The sequence below is a fragment of the Delphinus delphis genome, chromosome 6 (genome assembly GCF_949987515.2).
Source record: "Delphinus delphis chromosome 6, mDelDel1.2, whole genome shotgun sequence".
Taxonomy (NCBI): Eukaryota; Metazoa; Chordata; class Mammalia; order Artiodactyla; family Delphinidae; genus Delphinus; species Delphinus delphis.
This window is the reverse complement of record NC_082688.1, coordinates 8,343,638-8,370,078: the sequence shown is the minus strand read 5'-3', so window position 1 is coordinate 8,370,078 and position 26,441 is coordinate 8,343,638. Positions and strand designations below refer to the sequence as shown.

Sequence of the window (26,441 nt, the reverse complement as noted above, 5' to 3'; positions counted from 1 at the left end):
CTTCCTGTTGTCCCACTTTAAAAAAAAATATGCTGGGTCTTCCAAGTCCATAACTAACATAGAGAAGTATCCGAAATATTATCTATCGACAGTTGAGTAAATGAGTGGAGTGTGTGTACACTGTGCCTCTCGGTAAATGGCAGTATCATTCGTCCAGTTGCTCAGGCCAAACTCGGGAACATCCTTGACACCTCTCCTTCTGTCACACCCCCCATCTAATCCATCAGCACATTCCATGGACACGTCTCAATGCCTCCACCACCACCGCTCGAGCCCCTCGACACCAGCCCCACCGTCTCCTGCCTGGACTCTGCAGCTCTCCAGCTCTTTTCCCTGCTTCCTCTCTTGCCCTCTCTTCTAGTTTTCACAGAGTATCCAAACATGCCAGGCCAGGTCCTCCCTACGAGGGCCTGCGTGGTATGGCTGGTGCCACCTCTCCATCCTCTGCTCTGCACTAACCACACTGACTTCCGTCTTCTTCCACCTCCTCAGGAAGTCTGCTCTTCCCACCGCAGGGATGCTCCTCCCAGGTGTCTCATGGGTCACACCCTCACTTGATTAGTATCTCTGCTCAGCAAGGCCTTCCCTGGTCACCTGTTTAAGATAGCACACCCTGCCTCTCACCCACTGCCCTTCTTACTGCTTTGCTTATCTTCTTAACACATGGATTTCATTTATTCAGTTTTTATCTGTTGCCCCCATTAGAATGTAAGCACCATGAGAGCAGGGACTTATTCAATTTTGTTCACTGCTGTATCTTCAGAGCCTAGAACTGTGCAGATAGAGGACACAAAGTAAATATTTGTTGGTTGAATAAGTGAATTATGTATTGATTGAATGAACTATGAAATACTATGATGCCATTAAAAAGAATGAGGTAGACCTCATTACTGGCATGGAAACATTTCCACGACATAGTATTTACTGAGAAAAAAGTAATTCACAGGGCAATACTTACAGTATAATCCCAGTTGTTTTTATAAACACAGATTTCTATGTGTATTCATTCATTCATTCCTCTCCTTCATTCATTGATTCAACAAATGTTTACTGAACTCTGACTGTGGGTGAACCGTGTACTACTTGAGGCATTGGGGATTGCTGAACAAGACGAGGTCCCTTCTTCATGGAGTTTACAATCTGGTGGGCTAAGACCAACTAAGGAAGTAAATAAGCAAACATAAACACGGTACTGTTGACAGCCCCAATAGCTGTGGGGAAAGTAAACAAGGTAGGTGATGTGGGGTCAGGGGTAGGTTTTATACATTAACCAAACAGGGAGGGTTTCTCTGAGGTAACGGCATCTCAGCTGATTCCTGAACATGGTGATGTAAATGCAAGGAAGCAGGCTGAGAGGTTTCACTGCCGACTGTTGGCAGGAGTTGCTTTGGGCAGGTTTGTGGAAGTGTAAGGTGGGATGAGGCAGAGAGCGGGCAGAAGGAGACATCTACATTTTAATCTACATATTCACCATGTATGAATCATGCTTTTTGCTAAAGAATCCATGAACTCCACGTGTAGTTTGTAAAAGGCAAAAAATAAAAGTCATACACATTTCTGACAAACATTTGAAGAATACGGAAATGCACGAAAGGCATAAAGAAAATATCACCTACAATCACAGAGGAAACTAGTATTCGTATAGTATCACATTTTGATATATGTTTGTTATATTTTATATAAAATTAGGATTATACTATATATAGTTTTTATGTCTCAAAATGACTGTACTCGCTAATTCACAAATATTTATTGAGCGCCCAAGAGTGCATGCACCTGCCCGTTGTGACAAACAGTACAGAAATTTATCAATGGAAAACATGAAAGCTCCCCCACTTCGCCACTTCCACCCTCCCTTGAAGAACCACTGTTTGCTGTTTGGTGTATATCCTCTCACACTTTTCTTTGGATCTCCCAAATTTTGAAAAAGGAGTAGCTGATCTCTTTATTTCTCAATTTTATTTCCTTACTAAGGGGATATTTGCTAGAAGCAACAAGAGCACTCATGACAATGTACCTGAAGAGGTGTGAGCAGTGGCCAGCATCCTTCAGAGCTTCTGTGAGAGCTGTGTGGCCAATGCACTCTTCTCTAATCCTGCCAGCTTCTTGACTTTATCTCAATTCCACCCAATTATAGCGATAATCAGCTGCAAAGATGGGCAGGGAAAAAATTAGTAAACAATACTAGTGATGTTTCTGAAAGGTTAGCTATTTGGTAAAGTGTTGTTTGGTGTCCTGAAACCCAAGTTTTATTTGTCCACTGTGTAGAGAGCGCCCCCTGCCCCTGCCAGGAGAGAACATGGCATCCCAAGTAAACACACGTGGAGAGGGTGACAGATGTGTAGGAACATGTGAATCACAGAAATATGGAGACATTGCCTAAATAAGAGTAACAAGGAACCGGGGGTGTCCAGTTTTGAATCAGGACATCATTTCTTGATTCCAAAAGAGTCTTCTGGAATCAATGGGACGTTAGTCTCCCCCGTATACTTCACTTTCTTCAGAAGAAATATAATTCCTCGCATACTATTAATTCCCAAGAATGTGACTATATGTTGGTTATAATCATGTTGAGTTTTGTCTCAGGAAATTTAGAACTTAAAAATTTTAAGTCCCATACAAGTAGGCATTACAAATATGACCTCATCTCTATGGTGAGTGTCTGAGCAGGACTGAAGTTCCAAGAAAACCAGTTCCCACAGATTCCCTCCACCAGTCACCTCCCTCCAGGGGCCCAGGTGTGGTCGGGACTTTGAGCACTCCCTCCCATCCCCCAAGTGGCAGCCAGCCTCATGAAGCACTGGTGACGTTAGGCTCAACACTTCGTTAAAATATGACCCGTGGTGGTCAGGTAGCCCCAAATCAAATGATGCCCTCCTCAAATAGCCCCTCCTAAAAACTATCTCCTCAAAACTTATAATGCATCTGTTCAGCGATGCCCTGATTTCTGGAGATAGGAGAAAACTCTGTTATTCATTGACATCATTTGGGAAGCCTGGGAAACAAAATTACCAAAATGAGACCCCGTAAGGAATTTCAAGTACTTATCAAGGCCTTGCCACACCAGTCTTTCTGGAGCCTCCCCCTGAAGTGGGTGAGTACCCTCAGCAAGGGTACTGATGCCAGTCATAGAGCTGCCCCAACAAAGCTTTTTAAAGCTTCAGCCAGTGATCAGGCAGCAGAGGGTCCCATTTCTGCTTGTAACTCTTAGCTTCACTCAACTCAAAACCATCCTGAGAAGACTCTGCCACTGCGTTGGAAAGAGCACTGGACTGAAAGTCAGGAGACCCGACTTCCAGCCCCAGTCCTGCCATCCACTTAGTACCAGCCTTGAGCAAGTCTCGTCTTCCCTGGGCTTCAGTTGTCCTTTCTGTAAAATGAAAGCTATGGATTCAGTGGACCAGAGGGTCCCTTCTGGTTCGAACAGGCTGTTAGTTCATGGCTCATGGCTCATCGCTCCAGTCACTGACCCAGTCTTTCTGCCCTTGGCTTGCTAGCTGTCAGCTCAGCTGGACCTGATCCTGGGCCTCCTGACTGTCTGCTGGCTGGTTCCTCTAGTCCTGTGGTTCTCAAAGTGGGGCCCCTGGGCCAGCAGCATAAATGTCACCTGTGGACTTTTCAGAAATACAAATTCTTGGACCCTACCCCAGACCTGTGGAATTGGAGACCCTGGGAATGGGGCCAGCAATCTTTAGTTTAACAAGCCTTCCAGGTGATACTGATGCCTGGTCAAGTTTGAGAACCACTGCTTTAGTCTCTGCACTGTTATTCTAAGAGGGTCATCTGTCAGACCCCAGACTACTGTAGGTGCTTGTTAAGGGACCACTGAGAGTGGAAGCGGTGCCAGAGTCTCAGAGACATGTGATTGCTGTCACATTCCCAAGGGAGAGAAAGAAGAGCTACAAAAATCATAGAACCCTGAAGTGGACAGAAATCCTTGACAAAATCCCAAGAAATTTACCAAAAACGTGTTTGTGATGAAGAGGTGATCATTTGGAAGCAGCTTGTGAAAAATAAGTTGTATCTGACCACTTGTGTTTCTTTTCTCATTTATTACGCATACAATTATGCCATGAATATTTATTAACCCTCTCCAATATACCCAGCACAGTGGTGGGTCCTGGAGATTCCACGGAAAATAAGATGTGTACCTTCCCTCCTTCACAGGACTTAAGTTCTAGTGGGAGAAACGGACAAATATGCAAGCTCAATAAAAAGAATTACAGAGTGTGAATAGTGCTATTAAGAAAATAAATAAGCTGCCGGGACGGAGAATAACAATGCGGGAGTGTGTTGGGAGATCAGGGAAGGCCTCTCTGGAAATTGACGTTTGAGTTGAGACCCGCATGGTGGGCAAGAGCTTCTGTAGAAGGAGCTGTGGAGGAGCCCCGGGTGGAGGGAACAGCCTGGGAGCCGCCTCCCTCTTCCTCACTCCGTAGAGGAAACCACCAGATAGAAAATTACTACTACTGATGGGTATGCATCTGTCCCTCAGGTGTATCGGGGGCAGAAGAATGTTTAGAAGTATAGCCGTAGACCTTTGGATTTTCAGTCTTAATTCTCCCAGATCCAGCTGTCCTGAATTCAGGCATTCTGCCTTGATTCCCCACTCTGACCCACTGGCAATGTTTTAATCACCTTTGTTCTTTGCCCCTTAACTGACCCCTGAGAATTCCCCCATCAAACAGCCTTGCAAGGGTTGATTCTTTTCCAACCTCAGATTTTTTAAAATTATGAAATACTTCAGGAACACAAAAATGTATAGACAACAATATAATGAAGACCTATAACCCTATTACCCAATTTAAGAAAAAATATATATATTAAAAATACAGTTGAGCTCCCTGATCCCATTCCTCTCTCTTCCCTGTGGAAGCTGTTATCTTGCATTTGGTATTTATCATTCCCACAGAGTCTGATTTTAACCCAGCATTTAAAGTTGAGGATAGTAGACTGAACATTTGTACTAACTACTTCTTGATTGCCTTTTTCTCCCCACATCTGTTTTATGACTTCTTGAGATTAAATAGCTTTAGGAATTGGGGCAACTGAGCTTTTAGAATACGTTGCCTACAGTTTCCGTTTCTATTTCTAAAGGAGTCCTCGAGATATCAGCCTCAGATTGTTGTGTTAAATTTTGAATTACACTGAGCTCTCCAGGTTCCAGACTGCTGCTGCTGGGCTGATCAGAGGATGGTGCCAGTCCTGTGAGTTCCTGTGGGCTATTTATTTTGAGCACTGTTTTGCTGCACAATGGACCTGGCATCCTGCAGACGCTATTAGTAGTGACATTTCAAATGAACTCACAGAAAAGCACAGTTTCCTCTGTAAGCTATAAAAATCAAGGAATGATTGTTGTTAATATTGGTCAAAATTGAGGTGGAGGGGAGGAAGTAATCCACCAAGTAGTCATTCAGGTCACTGTAGTATTCCTGAATAACGACTAGCACGTCTCTTAACTGTGTATGCTTTGATGAGAAAACTAAATTCAGCACCTTTTGTTGTTTCATTGTAAGGGCTCTGTGAATTTCAAGTTTGGGGTTCTTTTTGCCAAAGATGGGCAGCTCACAGATGATGACATGTTCAGCAATGGTGAGTGTCTCCTTTCTTCTGACACCCGGCCCCGCCTCATTGCAATTTAGATGATCCCAGCTGAACTTGCCTGTTGCGTTGGAGTTTTTAATGCAAAGAAACAGCCAGTAGTTTTATGAAGTTGAAGGGTGAATTTTCAGGGTAAATTTTATAGGAAAGAAGTTGCCCAGTTTCCTTCATCTGGCAAATATTTATTGGTCACCGAATTACTGGCACCAGGGATACAGTCTAACTAGAAAATTACATGGGGATTTGAAGAATTTCATTCTACATAATCTCAGGAGCAAAGAGGCGACTTTTCTCTGGGATTTTTATGCTTGAGAGAATTACAAAATGGTCCTATTTCCTGTTATTTCACACTTTTCATATTAAGGACCTGTTTCTTATCAATGGGAGCAGTAAGGATGTTTTCATTTTGCAACACTAGACCCTTGTGACCCCAGTCTGGCAGCGCTCAGCTTGGTTAGTCTAATTCTGTAGTTTTCCTTTCCTCGGATTCTGGGAACTGTGACCCTCCTGTACAGTCTCCGAGAAGAGGGAAGCACGACTTCTCATTCTGTTTGCCTGCTGCACATGTCGGCGGAGCCTAGTTAATTTTCAAGGGATTTCACTGCATAGTTAGAAAACGGGGACTTGTGGACACTGTACTTTCTTCACATTTGACCTCTTCTTACAGAAATCGGAAGTGACGCTTTTCAAAAATTTTTAAATCTCCTGGGTGACACAATCACTCTCAAGGGCTGGACAGGCTACCGTGGAGGTCTGGACACCAAAAGTAAGGTTGCCTCCTGATCCATTCTGCTGTGATTTGTATAACATTTGTTAGTCAGCCTCATCTGAATTTGAATTTATACCCAAGGTGGGGTACGCTATCTCATAACTGTACAGCATTTCTAGTTTTTTTCCTGTACTTTTACTTCTGTCATTTTATTTGCTCTTCACGGCCAGTCCTTGATGTAAGCCAGGCAGGTGACATGAGGCTCATTTAGCCTAAATTCGATAGGCTTCAAATCAGGTACCCTGACCCTCTGGGGGCCCCATCTCGCCCACGTTGGAGTCGTGTCACCGATTCTGAATACAGAAAGGTTAGGCGATTTGTGAGAGCTGCCCTGTGAGTAACTTAACTGGCAGATGCAGGGATGAAGTATTCGGTCCCAGTTGTCAGGCCTCAGCTCCTCCTTGCTCCTGCCCCCCTGACAAGCTCTGTGTGCCTGTGGTGACTCCTGGAGTACCTGCAAGTCCATCATCCTCACTGCCCTTTCCCAGTGTGATCTGATAGACATCCCTAGCAGTTAGACACTGTTTTCATCCCCATTTTCAAATTAAGAAACTGAGGCTCAGCGAAGGCAAGGTAATGTGTCAAAAGGAACATAGCTAATGAGAACTCGAACCCAAGTCTAATTCCAAAGCACATGCTTTGAATCACTATACAATGCTGCCAGGGATATAGTTCCTTTTGTTTTATGGACATGATAGCTGTGTGTATGTCATCTTGTGTTCATTTTGTCCTGAACACCAGCAGTACTAGAAGGCAAGGAATTGTAACATACTCTCCTTTTGAGCCCAGACTTCTCATGATCTCCTCTGCTCCAAGGCAAGGCATGAATCAGACAGCAAGCGAGCTTAGACGGGGGTGAAGAGGTCCCCCCCGTGTGGGCAGGAGCCTTGCATCAGTTGGAGGGGGTTCCATACTGTTGCTTCCACTCAGGTGGATAATCATAGGGTCTTTGGGATGTACTAACTGTGCTGTATTCCTCTAGTCTGCAAGTAAAGACTGTTTCCTTATGGCCTCAGAATTCTCTGTGCTCACTAATGTATATTGTATTTTACAGATGACACCACAGGGATGCATTCTGTTTATACCATCTACCAAGGGCATGAGATCATGTTTCATGTTTCCACCATGTTGCCATATTCCAAAGAGAACAAACAGCAGGTACGTGTGAACACGCAAACCATTCAATAGTCAGTGACCTCAGTGTGGAGAAAGCATAGCTATGACTTCATAGAATTAGAGACTACGGATGTTAATACATGAGCTGAACTTCAGGCACCAGTTTTGGGGATGTTGTTACAGTCTGTTTATTTGAACTTTCAACAAGCTGTAGGAAGAACTACCCTCACTGATCAGGAAATAAAGGATCAGAGGCAGTGGTGCATGTACACGTCTGTGTGGATGTGTGTGTGTGTGTGTGTGCGTGTGCGCCTTTGTGTGAGTGTGGTTTTCTACACTCCTGAGGGACTATCTTGCATATATGTGGCCTCTTCTCTGTGACTTCTGTCCATGTGCCTTGTGTCTTGTCAGAATGAGATTTTTCCAAGATGTAACACTATGTTTCCTGAGGAATGGTTGCAAGTGTTTTTTCAGGTTAGTGCAGGAGGTTAACACTGAGCATCTACATGGCCTGTGCCCTGTCGGGGAAAAAGCTACCTGAGAACACTCCTCACCCACCCCAGAGATTAGCCACTTCCAGGAGAAAACTTGCCAGTTCGATGAAATCTAGATATAACAGTGATACATGCTGCTGGTTTTTGAAGGATTTGGGGGGTTCCATTTACCTTTTTATTAGATTCTTGTCCCTTTTTTTACACACTGAAGGCATCTGTATAAGTAAATATCACCAACATGAATGGACAGTTATTCAGCAAAGATTTGTGAAAAATACGAACCTAGAGAGGGTATGTGATGGGCTAAAGGGGCTTTTTTCTGAACACTTATAATCCATATTTCAGTAAGACTTCAGTGAGGGGGAAAGACACAATGCAGATCATTGGGCTAAAACACGGCGGTGTTGTCTTGAAACATAGCGGTGCTTTGGGGACATAGTGGGGGGTGAGGGGAGGTCAGGAAGAGCTCGTTCTGTCTGGTGGTTTGGGGCCTGGAATAAGGAGCTGGTGAATTGTCTTACAGGCAGTGGAGACCCATTGGGGGTTTTAAGCTTGTTCTGATTTTAGAAGGCTAACTTGTAAAGGACAGGCGGAAGCAGGAAGTGCCTCAGCCCAGGAAACCTGCTTAAGTGGCTAAGAGTTACTTTCTGCAAGGCGTCTTTCCTCGTGTGGTTGAGGTGACCTATGTTAGTGCTACCAGGCTGTCTCTACCTCTTAGGAGCTGAAGCTCTTAGGATCTTGGGATCACATGGAGAAGAGAAACCAAGCTGGCCTTCCCAATCGTCATGAATTGTGTTGACCTCTTACATCTCAACAATAATAGCGAAAAACTTCCACTGAAGTATTTTACAATCCTCCTCCTCCCCCAACTCTGTCCGACATTTTCAGCCCTGTACATTCACCAACATTGCCCACGTCCTGTGACAGATAAGGGCATTAGCCAGAGACAGGAGGAAGCAATGTGACAGTTCAACCTTCACCCAACCCAAGTCTTTAATCTTTTTTCTTTTAATTTAATTTGTTTTTGGCTGTGTTGGGTCCTCGTTGCTGTGCACGGGCTTTCTCTAGTTGCGGCGAGCTGGGCCTACTTTTCGTTGCGGCATGTGGGCTTCTCATTGCAGTGGCTTCTCTTGTTGCGGAGCACAGGCTATAGGCGCGCAGCCTTCAGTAGTTGTGGCACGCTGGCTTGGTAGTTGTGGCTCACAGGCTCTAGAGCGCAGGCTCAGTAGTTGTGGCGCATGGGCTTTGTTGCTCTGCTGCATGTGGGATCTTCCCAGGCCAGGGCTCAAACCCGTGTCCCCTGCACTGGCAGGCAGATTCTTAAGCATTGCACCACCAGGGAAGTCCTAAGTCGTTAATCTTATCTTTTTGAGGGGGCTGTTAGCATATTAAGACGTAACGCATTTACCAGGAGAACTGAAATATTCCCAGATGGACTCTGGTGTGCTCAACATCCTGGCCAGCTCCATGGGTAGTGCTAGTGTCCTCCACTTGCCCAGCATCAGTAGATATGAAGAAAATCACAAGTAGAAAACTTGTCTCTATTACCAGGAAGATAAAGCAGGTGGGAAGAGTCAAAGAAATGCACAGTGACAGTGAACCTTATTGGTGCCTGATTGTGGGAGAGCAGAGAAGGACCACTAACTGCAAGCCTCCTTCTGAACCTGTCATGGTGTCTTGGGGGCCTAGGGTAATGGTCAAAAGTCAGAGGCCAGGGCTTCCCTGGTGGCGCAGTGGTTGAGAGTCCGCCTGCCGATGCAGGGGACACGGGTTCGTGCCCCGGTCCGGGAAGATCCCACATGCCGCGGAGCGGCTGGGCCCGTGAGCCATGGCCACTGAGCCTGCGCGTCCGGAGCCTGTGCTCCGCAACGGGACAGGCCACAACGGTGAGAGGCCCGCATACCGCAAAAAAAAAAAAAAAAAAAAAAAAAAAGTCAGAGGCCAATGTGGCTCATATAATCTTGGTGGCTTTTTGACCTCCTAGCATCTAGAATGCTAGTGGAACAGTCCAAGCCACATTCCCAAATCTGATGTAAAGAAACAAGCTTTCACAAAGATTTTGTAGGTTCTGGTATTACAATTAACTCCTTCATCTCTCTCCTCCATCACCAGACCAAACCACAATGCAGGCAGAGGAGGGGGTGTAGTTATTTGGCTCTCTGAGACTCATCTTCTCCCTAACGTCCCGTGATGTCTGCACCCCTAACATCCAGTCTCCCAGCATTCCAGACCCCGACAGCAGCACCTAGGACCAGATGAAAGCACAGGCTCTGTGATCAGCCGGATCTGGGCCAAGCCCTAGCTCCGCCACGAGCTAGCTCTATGATCTTGGACACCCCGTGTGTGCCGCCAGCCCCAGGGCTCGGTTCTCGGCTCCCTTCTCTTTCTACACTCATTCGTCCCTTTATGATCTCCTCCAGTCTTATGGTTCTGAATAGCTTTTATATGCCACTGACACTCAAACTTACAGCTCCAGCCAACCCTCGCGGGAACTCCAGACCAGATATGCAGCGTTCTCGACACCTCCCCTGGGCTCAACATCTCAGACCTAGTCTTTCCAAAGCTGAACTCCAACTCTCCTCCAGACCTGTTCCTCCTGCAGTCTTTCTTATCTCTGTTGATGGCTATTCTGTTCTTCCAGTTTCTGGGGCAAAATGACTCTGGAGTCATTCTTGACCCCTCTCTGTCTCATCCCATTTTCAATCTGTCAGGAAATCCTGTTGGCTCGACCTTCAGCTGACACCTAACCTCTCCTCACAATTCTGTTACCACACAGCTCTGAGTCCCATCACCTCTTGTTGGATTATTGCAGTAGCTTCCTCTCTGGCCTCCCTGCTTTTACCCTGGTGCCTGATAGACTGTTTCTCAGTCCTCCAGCCAGAGTGATCCTTTAAAATGCACGTCAGTCTCTTCCTAAACAGTGGCTCCTGCTTCACTCAGAGTCAAAGCCATATCCTTAGAGTGGCCTGCAAGGCTCTGCGTGACCTCTGTTCCTTCTCTGGTCCCATCGCCCACTACTCTTCTTATTTCCTCCCTCCCAGTCATATTGGCTTCCTTTCCTGTTCCCCAGGGTCACCAGATACTGTCCCATGTCATGGTCTTGGCGTTGCCCTTCTTTCTGCCTAGAACTCTCTCCTACCAGGTATACTGTGGCTGACTCACTCACTGCCCCCAGATCTACCCAAATGTCAGCTGTTAAACTGAACCCCTGGCTGAATTTAAAGCTGCAACCCACCCTCTCCCAGCGCCCCCAGGCCCCTGCGTGGCTCTCTTTCCTCCATTGCACGTGTTACCGCCTAACGTTATGTGTATTATTTAGTACACTTGTTTGTTATATTTACTATAACTAATGGATAAAGAAGATGTGGTACGTATATTCAATGGAATATTACTCAGCCATAAAAAGGAATGAAACTGGATCATTTGTAGAGATGTGGATGGACCTAGAGACTGTCATACAGAGGGAAGTAAGTCAGAAAGAGAAAAACAAATATTGTATATTAATGCATATATGTGGAATCTAGAAAAATGGTACAGATGAACCAGTTTGCAAGGCAGAAATAGAGACACAGATGTAGAAAACAAACGTACGGACACCATGGGGAGAAAGCGGGGAAGGCGGGGGGGCGGTGGTGGGATGAATTGCGAGATTGGGATTGACATATATACACTAATATGTATAAAATAGATAACTAATGAGAACCTGCTGTATAAAAATTAATTAATTAATCTTAAAAAAATAATAAAATATATATATATATAAGCTTTATTGAGATAGTATTCATATACCATACAATTTGCCCACTTCAGTATGTTCACAAGGTTATTCAACTATCACCAGGGTCAATTCTAGAATATTTTCTTACCCCAAAGAGAAACCCCTCTCTTAGCCATCACTCCCCACTCCACCACTGCCCAGTCTCTGGTAACTATCAGTCTGCTTTCTCTCTTGATTTGCTTATTCTGGACACTTCGTATAAATGAAATCACATAATATGTGGTCTTTTGTAACTAGCTTCTTGCACTTAGCATGTTTTCAAGTTTCATCCATGCTGTAGCCTGTATCTGTATCTCATCTCTTTTTATTGCTGAATAATTTCCCATTTTTTAGATACCTACCACATTTTGTTTATCCACTCATCAGTTGATACATCAAAAATTACTTATTTTTATTTTAACATAAAATTTACAATTTTAACCACTTTTAAGTGTTAAAAGTGGCATTAATTACATTAAGTACAGTGTTGTGCAGTCATCACCACCATCCATCTCCAGAACTTTATCATCTTCCCAAACTGAAACTCTGTACCCATTAATCAATAAATCTACATTTCTCCCTCCCCCAGCCCCTGGCAACCACCATCCTCCTCTCTGTCTTTATGAATTTGACCATTCTAGGAATCTCATATAAGTGGAATCAAACAACATTTCCCTTTGTGTCTGGCTTATTTCACTGAGCACAGTGTCCTCAAGGCTCATCCATGTTGTACCATGTGTCAGAATTTCCTTCCTTTTTAAGGTTGAATAATATTCCATTGTATGTTTATACCACATTTTCTTTATCCATTCATCCACTGGTGGATGTTCGGGTTATTTCCACCTTTTGGCTATTATGAATACTTCCACTAAGAACATTGGTGTACAAATATTTATTTGAGTCCCTGCTTTCAATTTTTGGAGTATATACCCAGAAGTAGAATTGCTGGATCACATGGTAATTCTATGTTTAGTTTTTTGAGGAACCACCATAACATTTTCCACAGCAGTGGCTATATTTTACTTTCCCACCAGCAATGCATAAGTTCCAATTTTTCCACATTTGTAACAACACTTGTTATTTTCTTTTTTTAAAATAGCTATCCTAATGGGTGTGAAGCGGTATCTAACTGTGCTTTTGATTTGCACTTCCCTAATAATTAATATATTGAGCATCTTTTTGTATGTTTATTATACATCTGTATATCTTCTTTAAAGAATTGTGTATTCAAGTACTGTGCCTATTTTTTAATCACATTATTTGTATTTTTGTTGTTGAGTTGTAGGAGCTCTTTATATATGTTATTGGATATATGATTTGCAAATATTTCTCCCATTCTTTGGGCTGCCTTTTCACTTTGTTGATAGCATCCTTTAGTGTACAAAAGTTTTAAATTTTGATGTAGTCGAATTTGTGTATTTTTTTCTTTCATTGGCTGTGCTTTTTGTGTCATATCAAAGAAACAATTGCCAAAAATCTTTTTGAACTGAATTGAATTGAAATTGTTAGAACATCTCTAAACCTTAGTTTCCTTATTTGCAAAATGAGAATAATATCTAATATGAATCAGATAGGGATCCTGTTCTCGGGAGCTTACTGTATAGAATAGGGGACACACAAGGGATCCATGGAGTACAGTGACTCATTCTGTTTGGCCGGTTAGGCAAAGGTCTTGGACAGGGGTTGGCAAACTATGGCCCATGGGCCGGATGCAGTGTACTGCTTGTTAAATAAAGTGTTACTGGAACACAGCCATGCCTGCTGATTTATATATTGTCTATAGCTGCTTTTCTGTCACGACAGCACAGCTACATGGTTGTAAAGAGACAGTACGATCTACAAACCCAAAAATATTTACTGTCTGGGCCTGTACAGAAAAGATTCACTGACCACAGGTCTAGGAGATCATTTTGGAAAGGTCAGCTGGGATCAGATTAGGTAGGGCCATTGTTCTCACCAAGTATATGCTTCAGAACTAGCGAAGGCATTTATTTATATTTTTAAATATACATGTTTGAGCCCCGTCCCTAGGGAATTCTGATGCAATGCCTCTGGTCTGGTGGCCTTGAATGTCAGACTAAGGAGATGAGGCAGGAGTGAAGGTGAACCCAATCAGAGCAGTAAAGTGGGAGAGAACGGAGGCGAGGAGGCTGTTAAGGAGGCTCCTGAGGGAGGGTAGTCAAGAGGAAATGCAGGCCTGAATTGGGAGAGGAGGGGAGGAGATGGCTAGGGAAGCCAGGAGATGAGCTGGTGAAATTTGGGAGGCAAGGAGACAAAGATACTGAAGCTCCGGGCTCTGTGAGCGTTGGGGTTTGTCGTGCCGAGTTAGTGCTTTAACTCTGTGAATATATCGTGTGTGAGCAAACTTCTCAAGGGACGTGTTGTATGTTTGCGTCCAGGTAGAAAGGAAGCGCCACATTGGAAATGACATCGTCACCATCGTGTTCCAGGAAGGGGAGGAGCCTTCTCCTGCCTTCAAGCCTTCCATGATCCGCTCCCACTTTACACGTATCCTGAGCCTGTGTGAACCCTCCCACTAGCAAGCTGTTGGTCAGCCTCACTGGACTTAAAATGACCCTCAAACCAAATGTTACGGTTGACTGGCATGTTGTGGTTGTTTTGCGTTGCTAGATTCTTAGACCCACTGTGTTATATTTTTCCCTCTTCTCTCTCCATCCATTGCAGTATTGGATGGACGCATTCTCAGAGAATTCTTGACTTTGGAACTATCTTCCCTTTCCTCAGGTAGTCTATGAAATGAGGGAAACTTCCTACCACCCATTGATAATAAAGGAATTAGAAGAATTATAGTTAGTGAATCCTCTGAGAAATTTGCTTTAGGTATAAAAACTTGCAAGTTAAGATAAAAAGCCAAAATACTGTGTCTTTGTTGATTCTAAGCCCTAGGAATGACTGCTACATTACCATCTCTTGACATTTGAGATATGATAGAATTAATCCTATTTTTATTTGCTTTCCCTCTACTTCCTCTCATCCCTCTTTAGCTCATATTGCTGCCAAAGCCCTGCTGAAGTCCCCGGTAATGTCCAAGCTCAGCTCAGTCACACAGGCCTGGCACATGAGCACGGTCAGCCCAACACATCCCCAGCCTTGGCCCCGTTGTCCTGGGCTGCCGGCCATGACAGTGAGACCCAGTGGTAGTGCCTACAGGTTGTACATAATAAGTAAAAGGCAACTAATAGGCATTTTTCAGAATAAATTCTGTCTAGTTGTTCATGTTCCTTGGAAACTCCAGTGAAAGTGTTGGGAGATAGAACCGTGGTGACTCATTGCATCTGCAAGTGGATTGCTCTGCATCCTTTGACTTGTTCAATGTAGCCTCACAAAATTGCCATGAGGGCAGGGAAGAAAGCAGATATGCACGTACACATTAATAATAAGTGATATCTTGCTCTGTTCACTGATGTAGGACTAATATTTCCCTCTTCCTGCAGCGGTTCTTCTTGTAGAACAGAAAGAAAACTTCTCCAGGAGGGGGAGGGAAGTGATCAGAATGACAGAGAGATCATCATTATTTTTAGAATTTCCTTTTGTTATGAGTTTTAGATTTGAGGCTTGGCATATTTGTTTCTGGAAAGGGACAAGCCAATAATTAATGCAAATTCTTTCCACTGAGTCTAGGAGTGGAAACTGAGGGACTGAGGATGGTTTTTAGCCCTAGCTAAGGAAAGCCGGGGCTGGGAGATGGTGGGGGAGGAGGAGGAATGGAAGAAGGAAAGAAAAGCTGGTGGAGGTGGTACTATTTCAGACTCAACTCGCCCGACACAAGCAAAGCAGATTCTACTGAGAGGCTGCCGCCAGCTACACTGGTTTGTTTTGGTTTGTTTTGTCTACCGAAGCCAGAAGGAGAGAGAAGGAAGGTGTACAGTGGAAACATTTAAATTTCTTTTCTTTTCAAAATGTGTGAGATGAAATATATGACTCATTTCATTTTGGGACCTTGTTTATACTTTCAGGCAAGGGAACTGATCTTTTTGCTTTGTTTTAGTTGCTTAATAGCATTATTTATATTGCTTTTCTGAAGGATTTGGAGAAGTAGCCCTTTTCCGAAAGGATGAGCACGCAGAGGTTGAACCTGTGTCTTCCCGGGCTGTGTCTTTAACAGAAGTCAAGGTTCCATCTCAGCCTATGGGTGACAGGAGCCCTGACCCCAGGAGTGCAGGTCCAGGATGATTCTGCACACAGGGTTTGCAAAGCACAAGCCGTTGACTGTGTGAGTTGGGGTCGTTGATTAATTTCCTTAACCATCACCACAGATATTTTTGCCTTAGTGAGGTATGATCAGCAAAAGGACAATTACAGGTTGGTAACAACTTTATCTCGATTGCTTGTTCTAATTCTCATGTTTACATGTCAATTTGGCATTCATTTTAAGACTTTTTTTTTTTTGGTCACGCCGGGTCTTAGTTGCAGCAAGCAGGCTCCTTAGTTGTGGCTTGCCGGCTCCTTAGTCATGGCATGCGAACTCTCAGTTGCAGCATGCATGTGAGATCTACTTCGCTGATCAGGGATCGAACCCAGGCCCCCTGCATCGGGAGCTCGGAGTCTTAACCACTATGCCACCAGGGAAGTCCTAAGACTCTTGATATACATATTTTTTGATTGATTTGAAAGCCACCGTGTCTTCAGGAAAAGCTTGTTTCATATAGTGTTGCTCCATGCAGTAGACCCAAGGGTCAGGGTCAGGAATGTTACTGTGCTCCACAGAGGGCACAAGTGTGATATATTTGATCTTGACCAGAGTACCCTCCTTCCTAGGCTACATTCTTGCCCGTTTATCCTTCTCAAAAATTAATCCCGTTCTCAAAAATTAATCTGTTAAAAGGTATCGTGATGTTCTGAAAAGAGCATGAACTTTGAGCCAAATAGATCTGGGTTAGAATCCCAGCTCTATCACTTATTAACTTTGAGGCTTTGAAAAAAAAGGTGTTTATCTTCTTGGAGCCTCAAGCCTCGTCTGTGGAGTGAAGGTAATGATTCTACCTGGACAGGTTGGTGAGAATTAGCTGATGCTATGTCTTAAAAGACCAAGTATGCTGCCTGGTGTGCAGTGGGTGCTCAGTGGTGGTCTTTGCTATTGTTCCTGGGGTGCCTGATCTTGCCTGCGGCTTGGTGGGTTGGACCACGAAGGATCCAGTAAGACTTGGTCTTTGCCCTAAAGCACATAGGATTGCTGCATGGTGGCCAAGGCTCTGGCAGCCCAGAGAAGGCCCTCCTCCTATGGAAGGAGCATTCCTAACAAATCACATAGGCAACTGAACAAATTTAAGATCCAAATATCGGTGATCTTTGAAGAAAAACCGAGTAATTCTGCAATGTTCTCTACACAGGCTGAAAATATTTTCAGAGGAAAGCGTACCACTCTTTGGCCCACCCTTGCCCTCCCCACCAGTGTTTACAGACCATCAGGAATTCAGGGACTTTTTGCTAGTGAAATGTAAGTTTCTATTTTGAAATGTTTTTGCAACTTGTTCTACATCAGAATACATTTCTTCCAGTTCACCCAGGATGCTGTAAAGAAGACATCATTGTTTAAGCATTGATTGCATTCCATGTTCTGTTAATTCTTCACGAGAAGCGTATTTAGTTTTCTGACAGTGTTGCAAAGGTCTCTCCTGGGTTCTCATCTATACCTACCATCCTACCCACCAAATAGCTAATATTTATTCAGTTTGATATGCCTAGCTCTGTGTTCTTTTATACGTATTATGTGACTTACATTCTTACAACAACCCTATAAGGAAATATGGTTATATCCATTTTACAAGCTAGAAAATTGAGACCCCAAGAATCTAAATAATTTGCTTAAAAATGCACAAATAACAGCATAGCTGGGATTCAAACCTGTAACTATCTTGACCTCAAGCTCCTAACTGTACTGCACACTTTCTATTCTGTGCTGTTCCACTTTATTGACTCTCAGTGTCTGTTGTCCACTAAACCACCGGCTTTTTCTTCCAGAAGAAACTTTCATTGAGCTAAGAATCCCAGTACTCTGCTTAGGCAATTGTTATTTTTTCTAACAAAATGCAGCAAGTATATATTTAATCCCATTGAATGGCATCCTGGTGTTTTTGCCCATGTGTTGGATGAGTGGGTGGATGGGTGGGTTGGTGGATGGATGGATGAGTGGGATGGTTGGATGGATGGGTGGGTGGGATAGACGGATGGATGGATGGGTGGATGGGTGGGCGGGTGGGTGGAATTGTGGATGAGGGCACGTTGGGTGTGTGCTAGGTCTTCAAGTAACTAGATGTACCCTCTGCTCAGGAAGCTTGTAATCCAACAAGAAGGGTAAGAGAGACATACCTATGGACTATGGGTTTGTACAGAGAAAATTATAGAGTTTTTAAGCATTCTTCCATGAAAGAAGAGTTATACCAGTATTAGGAAAGTGGGTGGCATTTACTGTGAGGAGTTTCCTTGAGAAGGGCATTCTCCAATAGCCTGTTAATATTTGTAACTCCCTTTATAACTTGATTTATTTTAGTAATTAATGGTGAAAAAGCCACTCTGGAAACCCCAACGTTCGCCCAGAAACGTCGACGAACTCTGGATATGTTGATTCGATCTTTATACCAGGATTTGATGCCAGATTTGCATAAGGTAACCCTGGGTCCGTGGTGTTCTTTCCTTCTCACGGGGTCTGAGTTGAGAACACAAGTCCTAGCGATGAGTCCTGGTTAGAAAAGCATAGAGTCGCCTGATCCTGCTGTCGACACTGGACTGTGGCCTCCAGGGGCTCATGTTCTCTCATGGTTGTCACGGGAAGAAGGGATGTTGAATGTCCATATACAGGAGTGTGATTTTCATAAAGCCAAGGCCTGTGGAAGTCGAGATGCAGGCTGAGGGCGTGCATGTCAGTCAGCAGTCCCTGGAGCATTTGAGAGTACTTTTGGGGTATCTGTCTTTGGGGGTACTGCTCGGCATTACCCGTGCCATGGAGCTGATAGACAGGCAAAGTGGGGATTTGGGGCAGAGGCTGGGGGCTCTATAAGGTTTTCTGGAGGTTTACTGGTGAGCCCCATATTCAGGCACTGAAATAAGCATGTACATTCACTGAAAATCCACTTTGTGCCAGATACTTCCTAGGCTGAAGGTGTGTCCACACTGATGGGACCCAGTACCTCCCTGAGGAACCCAGCGCCTCGAGGGGCACCCATGCTTTTTGGAGGCCTCTAGACTCAGTGCGAGATCGCCACATGTCAGAGTGGTTAACGAGTGTTAATGCAAAATGAAATCATCGTTGTTTAGAAGCATTTCCCGAATTTAACAAGGAAGCGCAGAACAAGGGGGGAGACCTCCCTAGAATTGGTACAACTACAAACTCCGGCAAAAGGAGTTGCTACTGATGTGTGAACATAAATGCAGCGTCCGGTCTCAGGTGGCCGCCCGGAGGGATGACGAACATCGAAACGAGCTGCTGCTCGTGCAGTCCTTTCCCTTCAGCACAGTGACCACCACCATCTTGCAGGTGCCCTTGATTTCTGGCTGGTCGATACACCAACTACTCACAGGGATTGGTCCAGACCACCCCCAGGGCCCTAAAGAGCCAGCCATAATTGGCAATCTGCCCATGCCCTTTTTTCCTTAAAGTCAGGAAACGCTGAAGAGAGGGTACCAAGAGGAATATGTGATGTCCTTCAGGTCTCACCGGAAACATCACTGCCTTAGCAGCCTTCCCCAGCCCCCAGCTGAAGCCACGTGCCCCTGTTAAGTGCCTCCACACGCTTTATGGACCGCCCCTTCACAGACGTTATCCCATGTGCCAGTCATGCAACCAGCTACTTAATCTGTCTCCCCCGTAGACTCTGCTCCACCAGGACACAGACCATGTGCCTCACATCCCCCAAATCCGGCAGAGCAGTAGATGCTCAGCTAATACTTGCTAATTGCACGCGTGCACCCAGTTCTCGGCAGTTTGGAAGAAAACTAACATGTACTGAGTATGTGCCCAAGCACCTTCCATGCATTTCCTCACTTAGTCCTCGTAACACACCTCAGGGACCGGTATTAGCCACACAAAGACACTGAGACTCAGAAATTAACTCCCTCGCCCGAAGTTACCCAGAAGGCCACAGAGCTGCACAACTCCAGGGAGCACCGTTCACACAGAATTTTGTACGTCGTGTTCCAGGGGTGCCCCTCTCTGAGAATGGCGTCCTTGGGGCTGTGCAGCGTGGTGGCCGACCACGCTGTTAGGCAGCTAGTAGGAGGGGGGATGCTGGTTTGCTTGATTCCAGAGCCCGTGCTCTCAGCCTCCACGGGGCGGGCTCTCCCCCTATTGCTCCTTAATCCCTCGCGTCTAGCACAGACCTGGCGGGCACTTAAGTGGTGCCTCATAGATGCTTATTGAGAGAACGAATAGAGAAGGCAGAAGTAGGACCATTTGGACAAATAGGTTTGTGCACTAAGAGAAGCCGAAGGATGAGATTTGACAACCATCTTTGGAATTCATAACTTGTCTTTCTTTTTCAGAACATGCTTAATAGACGATCTTTCAGTGATGTCTTACCAGAGTCGCCCAAGTCAGCACGGAAGAAAGAGGAGGCCCGCCAGGCAGAGTTCGTTAGAATAGGGCAGGTGGGTTTTATTCTGACACCTGTTTTATTCTGACATCCAAACCAGATGGCCCGCCTGCAAAGAATGTTATGTTTGCATACTCCTGGAAGAGCTCTGTCACTTCTCTTAGGATTATTGTGGAACGAGTGAGAATTTTTTTTAATTTTATTGAAGTATAACTGATTTACAATGTGTTCATTTCTGCTGTACAGCAACGTGATTCAGTTATACATGTATATTCTTTTTCATATTCTTTTTCATTATGGTTTATCACAGGATATTGAATGTAGTTCCCTGTGCTATACAGTAGGACCTTGTTGTTTATACGAAGATTTTTTTTTTTTTTTTTTTTTTTTGGCTGTGTTGGGTCTTCGTTGCTGCGCACAGGCTTTCTCTAGTTGTGGCGAGCGGGGGCTACTCTTTGTTGCGGAGCATGGGCTCTAGGCGCGCAGGCTCAGTAGTTGTGGCTCACAGGCTCTAGAGCACAGGCTCAGTAGTTGCGGCGCACGGGCTTAGTTGCTCCGCGGCCTGTGGGATCTACCCAGACCAGGGCTCGAATCCGTGTCCCCTGCATTGGCTGGCAGATTCTTAACCACCAGGGAAGTCCCTAGACGAAGGAGATTTTTGATAACCATGTAGGTGTAGCTCTCTGCAGGCGTGAGTGAGAGGAAAGCCCTCTGCTGAAGCGGGGTGACACTGGCTGGGAGCAAGAGGCCACAGGGCCCAGGCTGGGCTCCCTCTTGATAAGGGAGCATGTATCATTTGCCTGCCTCCCGGGAATTTTCTGAAGTGTGGGGAGCCAATTTAGGGAAAGCACCTTGAACTCCTCCCTGGCAGGAGTCAGCACATAGGGGGTGTCCTCGCAGGAGACCTGGACTCCCCCTACCGCTCGGAAGTAGTCGTCACAGTGAGGCGGCTCCCAGGCATCACCTTATTCCAGATTTTGGAGGAAACCATTCCCCCTTTGCCTTGCTCCTACGTGACATTAGTATTTCTCAGTTCTGGAGGTGACACAGCTTTCTGCCTTGGTCCCATGTCACAAGAGGGAGGAGGAGAGCTGCCAGCTGCAGACAAGGTTCTGACCCGAAAGTCGAAGCCAATAGCAAGGTGATCAGGAAAGCTTAACGGCAAAGATAACCTTTTCCCAAAGCAGGTGCACTGTTACTGGGGCCCTCCAACTTTGGTCCATGTTTAAAGATACCCTGACTCGGGACTTCCCTGGTGGTCCAGTGGTTAAGACTCCATGCTCCCAATGCAGGGGGCTCGGGTTCGATCCCTGGTCAGGGAACTAGATCCCACATGCCACAACTAAGACCCGGTGCAGCCAAATAAATAAATATTTTAAAAAACAAAAGAAAAGATACCCTGACTCTACTTTCAGAGATTCTGATTCATCAAGTTTGAGGAGGGGCCTGGGGATTTTTTCCAATACCATCATTTCCGATGATGGTTTGGAAATCACTGTACTGATATACTGATTAGTTGAAATGACAGAAAACATTTGGAGCCATGAGGGCTTCACCAGGTCCAGCTGACTCCGTTCCTTATCTTCAATGATAGGGCAGCATGGGAACCTGAAACTTTAGCCTGAAATTACTCCTGTTTCATTAAAAAAATTTTTTTCAAATCATACTTGTTGATCCTGCTGTTGTTTTCCTGCCCGATAAACTGAAAGAGATCTCTGTTCTGTCAGGCGCTAAAACTGAAATCCATCGTGAGAGGGGATGCCCCATCAAGCTTGGTGGCAGCGGGGATCTGTAAAAAAGAGGTGAGTCGATGACGCTTTCGAGTTCAGCTGTGAATGTCCTTTGTCCTCAGTGAAGTTATTGAGATTCTTAGAAAGGTTTGTGGGGCAGGAGAGGAACAGCTTGTCTACAGCAGAGCCCGCAGGGGAAGCCCCAGTTAAAGCTGGGCAGCATCTAGTGAGAGCCTCCCTGTTTCCGTATCGTGCCTGTGCCTTTGCTTGAAGGAGCAGGGCTGCTAGACTGGACCTGGGCAAGCAGACTGGGCTCAGCAGTGCTCCTCAAGCCCTGTGTGCCTACAGACCACCTGGACTTCCTGACCAAGTGCACGTTCTCATCAACAGCTCTGCGTGGCAGGGCCAAGATGCTACAGTTCTAACAGGATCTCAAGTGGTGCCTGTGCTGCTGACCGTGGACACACTAAATGGCAAGGCTCTAGGACAGTATTTCTCAAGCCTTAGTGTGTGTTAGAATCACCCCCAGAGTTTCTGATTCCGTCCGTCTGAGTGGGCCCTGAGAATGTGCATTTCTAACAAGTTGATGCTGATGGTGTTGGTCAGAGGACCACAGCTGAGCAACCACTGCTTCCTCTACAGTTCATTCAGCCAAACCAATAATTCTGTGGCCTGAATATCTACTTCTCATTTCCACTTTCTGTGGAAAAAGAACTAGGTGGTCGTCAAGCATACGAGAGAAAACAATGAAAACAAGTCGCAGTACAAACTTACTGTTCGCATGATTTTGTACTGTAAAGCCCATGCCCTACATGCTGAAATATGTCTATGTTCAGAATAGGTAAAAGGTAGTTAAATGGAACAAATCCACAGACATTGCATCACTGGAGAAATGGCCATCGTAAAAGCAAAAGAATTACGAATACCTCTACTTTCGCAATAAAGGCATGGACGACCTGTATCTGAATTGCAGAGCCTACAAACTTTAAAGTCTGGTTTCAAGAAAATGATGAGCTCAAAATACAACTGATGCGGGAAAACCACAGCCAATTTCAGACAAGACCGATGGCAAAGCATCTTTTCCAAAGGTTCCAAAGGTTGCAAAAATTCCCACTATCTGCTTGTTCCTATGAATAGTAGAATTTGCCGTGTTGTCAAGCCCTTTATAGATAACAAATTCCAGTAAGACTTAGTAACCTTCTTAATAAGAAGTTCTTAGGTGTACATAAAAATGAAAGTAACTTGTTCACCGGTAAACGACAAAGAAAGAGCTTCCATGTTTTGGATCAGTGCATGACCTACCCGTGGGCCACGGGCCATCCTTGAAGAAGCACTACTCGACAGGCCCTCATGGACTGTGGTGCAGTTGGCTCTGCAGAGGCCAGAGTCCCACATGCTGCTCCCGAGAGTGCTCCACTTGCAGAGCATGGGCATTGCCAGCCTCCTAGGCATCCATCATTTCATGAGCTGTGTTAATGTCCTTAGCAGGGAGCCAGGAAAGAGTTCTGGGCTTGGGCAGGAAGGCCCAAAGACCACACCATTGCCCTCAGAATCTGCACCAGGCCCGTCATGTGGCAGCGGGGAGTCCATTGTCATGATAAATGCCATCAGGCCTCAGACCAGAGCGTCTGTGGGTCTGGGGCTGAGTTCTCATCGCTGACACCTCCTACGTGCTGGCCTCAGACTCTTGCAGTCCCCAGCCACTTGGAGGGCCCATGAAGCCAGTGGACCCCCCTGCCCCCAACACACACACTCCAGCCCATTAAAATTACGAATGGCACCTATACAGCACGTTGAACACAGTTTCAGGGCTTCACAGACCTCCCTAAGCCCCCTTGGATCCTTCAGGGCCCCTAGATCTTCTGGGTTAAAAACCCCAGTTCTGCAGAAGTGTTCTGATCTTGTGTCCTGCACGCAGAGAACATTCTGTTATTTGGAGTTGGCTTTCCACCTTGGTGTCTAATGCTCTAGCGTCTGTGTCTGTCGCCCAGTTGGCATTTACATTGGCTTTGCTTTTGAATATCCTCCTGCTCTAAGTCACAAACTCAGAATTTCCGGAAATCTTAGGGAATTGCCATTCCAAGTAATGACCTGCACTTGTGCAGCCCTCTTTCAGTTTATAATTGCCATTCCAATTGTGCAGCCCTCCACTTGTGCAGCCCTCTTTCAGTTTATAAAATATCTTCACATTCTTTGTGTGATCTTTTCACCACAGCCTGAGCCTCATCTTAGCAATTAGAATATTCATTTTGCGGCTGTTGGGTTTTATAAAGGGAAAGCATACATCTCTAAGACAGCAATAATGCACACAGTGTTTACCCTCATCCCAAATGACACCCTTGCAGGTGACCTCGGAGCCATCGCTTCTACTTTGAGTGTGCGAGCGTGTGCTTACCCGGCCCATGCAAACACACCTACGCGTGCACACGGGCTCTTGTACAGCCCCAGGTAAAAGTGAAGACGTGGGACTTCAATTCGTCCCTGAGAATCTCCACAGACTTCCTTGTCCCTTGAGGGCAAGCCACATGCTTTGGAGGGAAATTAATGGTTTGGTTGAGAATGTCCCTGATTCTGGTGTGGCTCAGAAGCCACGAACAGCGCCTGCAGACTCCAGGCATCGGCCGCAGCTCCGAGGCAGCAGTGAGGGGGTGCTGACTCTTCCTGCCCGACATGGAATGAAACTAAGGATGCGAGTTCCATGATATGAATGTGTCACATGGGGGAACACGAGTGGGTTTCATCAACAGCCCTCGCCATGTTCCTACAAACAGGTGTTATTTTTGTCTTGAAGATTTGTAGCCTTAAGTGGGTCAGTAAGCATTTTCATGTTAAGACGATGTCAACTTCTTGCATTGTGTACGGTTTAATAATTTTGCCGAATCAGCAACACAGGAATCTGACTTTGTTTAGAGAGTTGGGTGGGACTTCCTCTTACAATAAAGAGAAACGTTTGCTTAGAAAACGTTACCAATCCTCCGATTGCCCCTGTGGGGTGTCATTACGATATAGACTCTGGTCACGGTGCCAGAAACATGGGACTCCAGCCTTTTCCTATTGCGTGCGTTTCTGGAAGGAGACTTTTCTTCTTAAGGAAGGTAACTGAGTCAGAGCCCTTCTAGCTCCCAGGGTCTGAGGGCATCTGTGTTGCTGTTTTGGGTGGTGGTGTGCTGTGCGTTTCCACCTGATGGGCCTGTGTGTTCTTTCTGGTGCACTTACCTTCTGATGCTTGGTTGCCTCGCAGCCTTGGGAGCCCCAGTGTTTCTGCAGTAATTTCCCTCACGAAGCCGTGTGTGCAGATCCCTGGGGCCAGGCCTTGCTGGTTTCCACTGATGCTGGCGTCTTGCTAGTGGATGGTTAGTGAGTAGCTGCTCCTTCAAATGTCTCTCTTTGTATAACTTGTAGTGCTTCTAAGATGGGTGACCACCGATCAGCTCCCTTTAGATAAATGGGTCCTCAGCAGTATCCTTAGCAGAGCTTTATTTCCTTAAAAATTACTCCCTTGTTTTCAACAGGCAAGCCAGGGCCGTGGGGGGTGGGGGGTGGGCGCGGGCATGCATGACAGTTTCATCCCTTCCGATTAGTCTGTGGATATCAAATAACCTGCAAGGAAAATCTCCTTTGCGGCAAATACTTATCATGAGTCCAAAATTTTACTTTAAATTGACAAGGGCAGGGCTTCCCTGGTGGCGCAGTGGTTGAGAGTCCGCCTGCCAATGCAGGGAACACGGGTTCGTGCCCCGGTCCGGGAGGATCCCACATGCCGCGGAGCGGCTGGGCCCGTGAGCCATGGCCGCTGAGCCTGCGCGTCCGGAGCCTGTGCTCCGCAACGGGACAGGCCACAACAGTGAGAGGCCCATGTACTGCAAAAAAAAAAAAAAAAAAAAAAATTGACAAGGGCAGGTTGTTATTTAGAGCCGCTGTCTCAGGGATATGCTCTCTCTCTTTTTTTTTTTTTTTTTGCTGTAAGCGGGCCTCTCACTGTTGTGGCCTCTCCCGTTGCGGAGCACAGGCTCCGGACGCGCAGGCTCAGCGGCCATGGCTCACGGGCCCAGCCGCTCCGCGGCATGTGGGATCCTCCCGGACCGGGGCACGAACCCGTGTCCCCTGCATCGGCAGGCGGACTCTCAACCACTGCGCCACCAGGGAAGCCCGATATGCTCTCTCTTGAAGTGCTTTTTTTTTTTCTTTTAAGATTTCTAATTCGAAAAGTACTCAGTATCCAAAACAAACAATAAGAATCTTAGATAACCTGTATTTGGTGGATAGAGAAACAAAGATTTTGACAGGAAGACAGATCTCATCTCAATATAAAACCAAACTTTACACAGCCGGATGGGTCAGCCTGCCCCCAGGGAGGCGGTCAGCTCCCTGTCACCTCAGATCAGTCACCAATCAGACATGACCTTGGCCAGGATGCCGTAGAGG

At 45.7% G+C, this 26,441-nt stretch overlaps 1 protein-coding gene across 1 annotated transcript in view; it reads left to right on the top strand.

The window, feature by feature from the left end:
• GARNL3 (GTPase activating Rap/RanGAP domain like 3) overlaps nt 1-26,441 on the top strand; it is a 152,493-nt gene that overhangs the window by 99,397 nt on the left and 26,655 nt on the right. Inside the window, exons 10-19 of the mRNA XM_060013298.1 lie at nt 5,517-5,592; nt 6,269-6,367; nt 7,425-7,528; nt 14,137-14,245; nt 16,015-16,060; nt 17,089-17,195; nt 18,249-18,364; nt 20,237-20,341; nt 22,014-22,088; nt 25,258-25,369. Coding sequence (XP_059869281.1) covers nt 5,517-5,592; nt 6,269-6,367; nt 7,425-7,528; nt 14,137-14,245; nt 16,015-16,060; nt 17,089-17,195; nt 18,249-18,364; nt 20,237-20,341; nt 22,014-22,088; nt 25,258-25,369 — 949 coding nt within the window. The remainder of the gene's footprint in view (nt 1-5,516; nt 5,593-6,268; nt 6,368-7,424; nt 7,529-14,136; nt 14,246-16,014; nt 16,061-17,088; nt 17,196-18,248; nt 18,365-20,236; nt 20,342-22,013; nt 22,089-25,257; nt 25,370-26,441) is intronic.